Raw genomic sequence first — 9,752 nt, forward strand, 5'->3', positions numbered from 1 at the left:
CGACGGCGTAGGCTGCAGCCCCTGTGGCAGTGGGTTGCCATGGGCTACCGTGTGTAGCCAGCAGCCAGCGTGAGTGGCCAGCAGCTGCAGTGAGCAGCCGTCCAGAAGCCGGCGACTGATCTGCCTCGCCCGGGAAAAGCGCAATGATGGTGTCAACTTGGGCCAGTGAAGCAACGTCCTCTACAACTAGACTGAAGAACAGAAGGAGAGCAACTTGTCTGTTCCCCTTCCCCCAATTTCTCAGCACTGTTCCCATCCCCCAATTCCCCAATAAAAATCTTTAAAAAAATAAAACATAGGAGTTACCATATGACCCTGCAATTCCACTCCTAGGTATATGCCCCAGAGAAATGAAAACATACATCCACATACAAAAAATAGTACACAAATGATCATAGCAGCCAAAAATTGGAAACAATATAAATGCCCATCATCTGATGAATGGATAAATGATATAAAAATCAATAAAAAGGGGTGAAGTACTGATACATGCCACACATAGTTGAACCTTGAAAACATGTTAAAGTGAAAGAAAGCAGTCACAAAAGACCACATATTATATGGTGGTCTTATTATAAATTTCCAAAATAGGCAAATCTACCAAGAAAAAGTAAATTAATAGTTGCCTAGGACTGGAGGGGATGTGGGGGGGTGAACGGAATGTGAAGTGACTGCTAAAGGGTGCAGAGTTTCTTTTGGAAGCAGGAGGAACAAAAATATTCTAAAATTAGAATTTAGTAATGACTGTGAAACTCTGACTACACTAAAAACACTGAATTGCACACTTTAAATGAGTGTATGGTACATTAATTATATCTCAATAAAGCTGTTAAAATACATAAATAAATTTTTGGGATTTTTTTTTCTTAGATGGGAGAAAACATGTTTTCTATGATTCAAATGATCCTGTAGAAAAAAAACTAATGATGTAGGAGAGGGCAATTTAATAAAGTTCTTAAGGTGAGAGGGTACAGAATCTAGTGAAAAACTAGACAGAATGGCTTTACATACAAGCACAGATAGTTCATATAATTAACAGGCAAGAAAGCAAAGTATATGGATATAAATGCTGATAGATAGGTGGATGTGGTGGTGAGAGTCTGTGGATGTTCTCTACTGATAGCTTTAATTTTCTCAGTGAAATAAGAACGGTCATCAGCTGAGAGTGGGGATAGGGGAAGAGGTTTTAAAGATGAGGACAGAGGAAGAAGAGTGGATAATTAAATGACAAGAATATTCAGTACAGTTCAGAACTGACCATGAACTGAAAGTGAAACCCGTCAGCATGGTTTCTCCAGCTACATTTAGCTGCTATGGTATAGGCAGAGATAGACAGAGATGTATTTAACCAGGACTTGGGTTTAGCCAAGGGATTATGTGAAAGCTAGGGGGAGAGGGGAAGACAAGGGAATTGAGCGTGCATGTGGAATTTAAGCTTAGAGGTAGATAGAGGGCAGTGGCATAGTAGGATCAATAAATCAGGAGTCCTGGTGGAGCTTAAAGATGTGTTGAAATTGAGAAACTAGAGGAATGACTAAAAAGATACATGAAATTAAGATTATGGAAGAGTTAAGTAAGTGACTATAAGTCTAGGATATGATGATAGGAATGACTGACTTGTGATAACATGGAAGGCAAAAATCAATGAAAAAAATAAGGCACTAAGAGGCAGGATGCTGGAAAGACCACCACTAAGTATTCAAAATAGGAATAGTGTTAGAGTAATGGTGAACCAAGAACCGAAATTAATAAATTTTTAAAAAGAGAAATGAGGAATTCAGAGATCACAGCCACCAAGAGTGGTGGTACCCAAATATAATCTAATGACATGGAAGTCAAAGGTGGAAATTTTTTTAGACAAAGAGGAAGAAGAATGTCTGGAAGCAGCAGTTAAGAAACAAATAACTACCCCACCTTTAAGGAAAAAGAAAGCCACAAAATAAGGAATGTGCAGACCATCATGAGGATTAAAATCCAGGAGATCAGAAGTACCCTGGCTTCTGAGGCTTCTTATAGAGACTGACATAAACAGAAATGAAGGGCATAATGAGATTAGTCCCGATAAACTTAGACCAGACATGTGTTGAGGGTAGGAAGAGATAGGTCATCTGAGAGCTCCTCTTTGACCCTTTTGAATGGGTGTGAAGACACATGGAGTAACGCATTCTTAATCCTAATGTGCCATCTTATTCCAGTGTGATGTCCAGACCCTAAGATGAACTTCAATGATTCTCCCCCTCCTGGTATGCATGTCCTACAAAATACCCTCTCAAGTGCATGCAGGCCGGTGACATGCTTCTTTCTTTTCTTTTTTTTTTTTAAGATTTGTATTGGGGAACTGGGGGATGGGAACAGTGCTGGGGAATTGGGGGAAGGGGAACAGACAAGTTGCTGCCGTTTTGTTCTTCAGTCTAGTTGTGGAGGATGTTGCGTCACTGGCCCAAGTTGGCACCATCATTGCGCTCTTCCCAGGTGAGGCACATCAGTCGTCGGCTTCTGGATGGCCGCTCACAGTGGCTGCTAGCTGCTCACGCTGGCTGCTGGCTACACATGGTAGCCCATGGCAACAATGCAGCAGGGGATGCAGCCTACACTGTCGCCGGCAACTCATGGCAGCCCAGCTCCAGGTTGAGCTGTTGTTCAGCATCTTAGCTGTGGAGGGCAGTGTCACTGGCCCTCATATGTGGGATCCGAACCGGAGCCCTCTGGCATCCCAAGCCAGTTCTTAACCAACGCGCCACTCGGCCAGCCCAGGTGACATGTTTCTAATCAACAAAATATGGTATAAGTGATGGGATGTCATTCCCTTGATTATGCTACACTATATAAGACTTCATCTTAGCAGACTAGAGTGAGAGACATTCTGCAGACTTGATGAAATAAGTGGCCATGTTAGAGAAAACCACATAGTAAGGAAGTATGCGGCCTCTAGGAACTGTGGATGGCTTCTATGGCCTGAGGGTAGTCTCCAACTGAAAACCAGCAAAAAGCCAGGGCCCTCAGTCATACAATCCCAAGAATATTAATTCTGTCGACAACCTGAATGAGCTTGGAAACAGAATCTGCCCCAGTCAAGCCTCTAGATGAGAATGCAGCCCAGATAACACCTTGATCACAGCCTTGTGAAACCCTAAACAAATGACCCAGTTAAGCTGTGCCCAGACACCTGATCCATAGAAACTGTGAAATAATGTTTTCTTTATTTTTCAACATGCAACGGTTGTAGTAATTTGTTACACAGCAATAGAAAATTAATACATCTAATATGAGAGGTTCATCTTGACCCAGGTGAAGGTGGTGAGGATAACCTAGGGAAGCCAGGTACTATGACCACACACAGTTTCTCTTGACGCCATTCAATGACTGATAAAAGGCCTAGGGGAGGTAGTCTCAATAGAGTTGGGTGTTAAGTCAGTAGATGACTTCAGCTAGAGCAAATAGCACATTAGAGGATAAGACTAAAAAGATAATCTAGCGGGAAGTACAAGGTGTGATCAAAGAATACAGTGAATGCTGCTGCTGACTGCCATCCAACGGAAAGGCAGGGCTCTTCAATATGGGAAGCAGTGCATCGAATCTTAGTAACAGTGTGTGACAAGTTTCAACTTGTTCGGTCAGTCGGGTGTGAGCTACAGTTGAGAGGAGGTGTGTTTTAAAGTGTGCCATAAATCATGGATCACAAATAGCATATTAACATGAAATGGGCAAAGGGTTTCATCCTCCATCATGACAACGCTCTTGTGTCACACATCACTTCTGGTACAAACATTATGGTGTGTCCTCATCTACCTTATTCACAGGATCTGGCATCGTGCGACTTTTGGCTCTTCCCCAAAGTCAAAATAAGGTAAACGTTTTGAATCAATTCAGGACATTGAGGCAGCCACAACAGAGCAACTAAAAACACTGATGAAATAGGACTTCCACAGCTGCTTCAGAAAGTGGCAAGAATGAAGGGATAAGTGTGTTTGAAGAGAGGGGGAGTATTTTGAGGGGGATTAATGGCAACATGTCTTTTACTATAATAAATTTTTTACAATATTCACCATAGTTTTTATCACACCTTGTAGTTTCTACTCAATTTTTCTGTAAACATAAAACTGCTCTAAAAAATAAAGTCTATTAAAAAATTAAAGTAAAAAGTCTGAGGTCAAATCATGAAGGGTTCTATATGTCCCACTACTAAGTAAGCAATGCATAATCAATGTCTACATGTCTAAGGAGAGCTGACCTCATCTGACCTGTGCTTTAGAAAAATAATTCTAGTCACAGTGCAAAAAAGGTAAGTAAATAAGCCATTGTATTATTTCAAAGGAGTACCTGGATTAGAACAGGTTAGCAGGAATGAAAAGGACAGACAGGTAATATCTCCTAGATGTATATGTGATAGGATGTGGCAACTGATTAGATGTAAAAATAGGAAGTTGTTTGAGCCAAATAGGACTCTGGTATTTATAGCCAATGAAACTAAGAGGACAGAGGGAACAGTTACCATGAATTGAGACTAGAAACTAAGAAGATTCATTTCAGAAAGGACAGATAATGAGCTCCAAGAAAGACACGACAGTAAGAAGCAAAGGAGAAAAGATAAAAAAGAAATACACAGCAAGAAAAAATAAAGATAGGTATTACAGTACAGAAAATGCTTTCACAGTATTGAAGATAGGTAAACTACTAAATACAATTATAATCCAGTCAATTCCTGGAGCTAAAAGTTTTAATCATTTTCAAAAGAGAAACTGATATTTGAAATTATTTCCTTCAACATTTTCCTCTCTGCCTCTATTGTTACACATTAAAAAAAAAATACCCAAAGAGGTTAGGTGGTTTGCCCAAAGATACCAAATAATTAGTGGCAGGGCCTAGATTAGAATCCAGGTCTTACAACTCTCATGTCCTGAATTATCTTAGAGGCAGTTCTTACTTATATAAATCACTTATTTATGTCTGATATGGTCAGAAATGACCACACAGGCAAACTAGTACTTGGAATTGTCTTTGCTTGGTTCTTCTTTCTGCCAGAAGGTACAGATCTTACTGTACATATAACAAAAATGGTTTTTCTGTATATATGACATAAATCATACATGGCAACAACTAGCAGAATAGAAAAGGAACCAGGCAGCCTATCTCTGAAGAAAAACATATGACAGTAAATTAAGGTTGAGAAATGTCACTAATGATTTATATCATCAGTGCCACACTTCCCCCACACACATAGATATCTCTATCCCTCTACTTGAATACCCACCAGAAGAAATCCTGTCTGAAGCCGTGAATGCCATCACTCACAGCTGAAACTAGTGAAAATCAAACTGCAATAGGTATTTTCAACTGTAATTAATTTAAAAGGGAAACATTATCCATAAATACATACCAATTATCAAAGATGAACTAATTCTAGTAACTTATGCACTAAATTTTAGAGGGTAGGACAGGGAACCTACCTACCATGCTTGACATAATTTCAGTGGGAAAATGCATTTTGAGTTCAAACAAAACATTATTTCATAACTCAAGACTACCCTCCATTTTTATAGCACATCTCAATTCAGACGCACATTTTAAGTGCTCAATAGCCTTCCATTATACTACTAACAGACTTAGTCTATATTACAAGGTGTCTTGTGACAATTCCTTTTTCTGAGTTTATAATATAGAGTGAATTAAAATGTAAATTACTAAATTATTGAAATATTTAATTGTTGTCTTCCTTAAATGCCCTGAAATGTCGATTCAAACAAAACTAAATATAAAAGGGACCCTAATTTAAAAAAGAAAAAAAGAACAACAGGAACTTCCTACATCTTCGCAAGGCTATATATATGTACACTACTCTGCTGACAGCTCTTCCTACTTGACCTCAAGTAGCTCATCACACCCTTATGCAACAAGACAAAAGCTTCATTTTCACAAATATTTTTCTAAGACAAATATGAATACCACCAATCAACTAAAATAATATTTGGACCAAGTTCTAAGATATCACTTAAATCAATATCCAAGTACATCTAATCTGTTTTGGAAAACAGTCACAGTCATTTAAAACAAGACAAATTTCTCAAACCGTGCATATAACAAAGGACTTTTTAATTTTATTATTTCAGTTTTGTTTGTCATATAAAAACTGCATGGAAAATGCTAAGTACTCTCATAACAATTTTCCTGGTTCTGACGCTGTATCAGTGTTTCATTGTAAAGTGACTTGTCATCATTTATTGCCTACCTACCTACTTAAGACTACTTTCGGAAATCTTTTCCTTGACTGTAAGGTCTCATTTAGAACCACAATTTACATTTTACATTTTATTTTTCCTGGATATACCTTATGTAATTTTTTAAAAATCTCAATTAGGTGAGAAATTTTTCATATACCAGGACTATACCCTCTATTAACTTAGGCCTCTATCTCTAAAAATAGCACTAGCAAATGAAAAAGGCAAAAATCTTACAGAAAACAGATGAGGTAGTAAACCAGTTCTGCCACTTACAAGCTGGATGACCTTTGTCTCAAATTCTCTATCAGTAAAATGAGAATAAAAAGTACCCATTTTGAATGTTGGTATCGAATTCAGTAAGATAATATAGGTAAAGCACATGGTACAAGGTAGACAACTTGATGAAGAATACTATCAGGATAAGAAAAAGCTAAAGCTGCTACCGTCAAAAGGTTCAACGTATTTCTTGCTAGTAAAATCTTCTAAAAAATTATACGAAAACTATTTTATTCTTTACCAGCAAACTTTAAAAAGTCTTGTTGCCATCTCTGCCCCCAGATGACATTGCCATTTTTACATGTCAAAACTGTTCCGCTTATTGGCCATTCCACATGGTTCAATCTGAAATTTACTTGCTCAATAAACACTTTAGTTATTCTCAGCCTGGGTTGCAGTTGCTACATACAGCAAAGAGTGTTAAATAAGGGCTTTGAAATAACAAAGTGAAATTTAAAAGTTCATTCTTAATTTAATGCTTTTACTTTGTACAAAGCTCTTCTGAAAAAATTAAAAGTTAATATAATATATCTTGAAGAAATTTCCAAGTGAAAACTACATCTTTTTACATTATTTTCTAGACTATGGAAAACATATGAGTCCATCAGGAAGAGGTGATCAAGTAAGGATTATTATACTGATATTGTACATCCAAGCATACAACTGAAGAAGTTTAGTATCTTTAAGAGGATGACATTTCAAAAGTCAACTATGCTTAAAATGAGTGACCTCATGAGTATGATATTTAAAATAAAGACTCAAACACAGGAGACAAAATTATTTGCCCGAGAAATTTTGAGGGAGAATTAATCAACAGAACCTACCTCAATAGTTCTCAAACTGATTCAAAATGAAATCATCAAAAGGGATAAAACAAAAACCAACAAAACAAAACAGTACTCTAACTATAAGAGATTAGGATCCTAATGGATAGTGTAATAAAGCTCCATTGGTGCTTCTAATATTCATCCAGGGTAGAGAAACCCTGTTCTACAAAAATTGTTTTCCTCATACTCCTATATTTTATAAATCAAGACTAAATTTTGAAGGAAACAAAATGTTTCTAGGCCAGGTCAAGTTCCAGACGTCCTAGTCTACTATTCAGAGTAACCTAGTTCAAACGCCAATCATACAAATATTCCATACACAGGTCTCCTCTCATTACCCCACATTACCATGAAGACAACATGCATACCTAACAACATTTCCCTCTCCTATTTAAAATACTGCAGTAAGATTTACATGTTAGAGGGATTATTAGCAATTTAATTTGTAGAACATAAAAGAAAATTTGCAGTATTTCCCTAGAACAATCAAGGTAATTTTCAATTACTACTCATAGTCTGTTTAAAAAAATAAAAATTAACTTGCTAAATTCTAAATAAAATATTAATAGCTTGTTTTATGTAAGTTTAACCAATCAACTAAAAAGAAACCATAACAGATATAGGATTCCTATTTAATTTCATTTTAACATTAAAAGTAGTTGAATTAAGAATAGTCTTACTGTTCTAGAATCCGAGAATGGATTATATTCATCAAGTCCTGGTGGAACATTTCTTGTCACTTGTGTGACTGATGGGTCCTGGAATAAAATTCAAAGGAGAAAAAAAGATTACTTATCCTTTAAGACACAATTTTAATATTTATAAAGTATTTGCTTTATCTGTACATTTGGTCACCCAACAAAACTAACAGAGGAAAATAAAGATTATCATATTTACTCAGTCCCATTCCAACGAAATTGAAATTTAAACCCACAGCCCTCACACCCTTAAAGAAAAACAAATGAAAACTGGGTTAGATGCAAATCAGCAGCTATATAAAGACTGAAAGTAGAGAAAGTAGACCACCTCTTAATAGCTGTGGAACTGATTGCACAAGAGCATCTTAACAAATCTTAGGTAAACCCACTATCTTTTCCTTTGGGCTCCACAAAAAGTTTATGTTCCTCTTTTTTATATCTTCAATCAGTTTTCCCTACTGCAGATTTAAGTACCACATTACAAATCAATGTTGTGTACAGGCAACAACTAGAGCATTCAAGATTAAGTAACTCTTACTTGTTTTATTCTACTCCAGTATTTCCACTGACTGTAGTTTATTTTCCCACATGATCCTGGCCTGTCTCCCCTTTCCCAAGTATATTACCACACTATCCTAGCTTTTCAAAAGTTTTAATATTAGGCCTTCATATAAATAACTAAATCACAAAACCCTAGATAATCATTCTATTTCTTTGATTGTGAATATAAAACACAAATATAATGAACATCTCAACAAAATTAACTATATGAACAATGTGAAAAGCTTTTGCAAACTGTAATGTACCCTCACTAGTCTTCACAGCCTTAGTTTCAAACTTTGGCATGCAACAGAGTCAAATAAAGCAGATTGCTGCATCCCACGCCCAGTGTTTCTGATTCAACAGGTCTGGGGTAAGGCCTGAAAATCCGTATTTCTAACAAGTTCCCAGGCGATGCTGCTACTAGTCTGGGGACCACTGCTCTCTCGTCTATACAGTACCTTCTCCAATCCATCTTCCCCAACACAGTCATGCAAGTTACCTTTCCAAAATGAATAGCTAATCTTGTCATTCCCTTCCTCCTCTCACGTGTCTCTCATTCATTTCAGATATTTTAGAGGCTCTCCAATAACTATAAGATAAAATACAAATTCTTCAAAATGAGATGCAAGGCTCTGACCAGCCTAGCACCTGCCTACCATTCCAGCCTCATCAACTTCCTCATAACGACCCTCACCTTGCCAGATCCTTCTACCTTAACCATATGAAACAAGCTACTGCATAAAGAACCTCGAACTCGGCAAAAAGTAGTAAGAATAAATTAAAAGTACAGCACACACAAAAAATACAGGCTTTCAGTTTGCTCAACAATAAAATGGGAAGGAGGGAATGAAATCACTCTACTTCCCAGGGCTCATCTCCCAAGCTTACTAAAAATGTGAGGAGCAGGAAGATTATCATGAAGGGATGTGTACCTCAGGAGGACAATTAAGAAAACAGAATTAGGGCCGGCCGAGTGGCGTGATGGTTAAGAACTGGCTTGGGACGCCAGAGGGCCCTGGTTCGGATCCCACAAATGAGGGCCAGTGACACTGCCCTCCACAGCTAAGATGCTGAACAACAGCTCAACCTGGAGATGGGCTGCTGTGAGTCCCCAGCGACAGCTTAGTCTGCAGCCCCTGCTGCAGTGGGTTGCCATGAGCTACGGTGTGTGGCCTGCAGCCAGCGTGAGC

General features: G+C 37.8%; 1 protein-coding gene across 1 annotated transcript in view; it reads right to left on the minus strand.

The window, feature by feature from the left end:
• The window catches only part of SCAMP1 (secretory carrier membrane protein 1), a 104,480-nt gene that overhangs the window by 60,237 nt on the left and 34,491 nt on the right, over positions 1-9,752 (minus strand). The window contains exon 2 of the mRNA XM_019641039.1: positions 8,002-8,079. Within this exon, the coding sequence (XP_019496584.1) occupies positions 8,002-8,079 (78 nt within the window). The remainder of the gene's footprint in view (positions 1-8,001; positions 8,080-9,752) is intronic.

Source organism: Hipposideros armiger, unplaced genomic scaffold (assembly GCF_001890085.2).
Source record: "Hipposideros armiger isolate ML-2016 unplaced genomic scaffold, ASM189008v1 scaffold_55, whole genome shotgun sequence".
Classification (NCBI taxonomy): domain Eukaryota; kingdom Metazoa; phylum Chordata; class Mammalia; order Chiroptera; family Hipposideridae; genus Hipposideros; species Hipposideros armiger.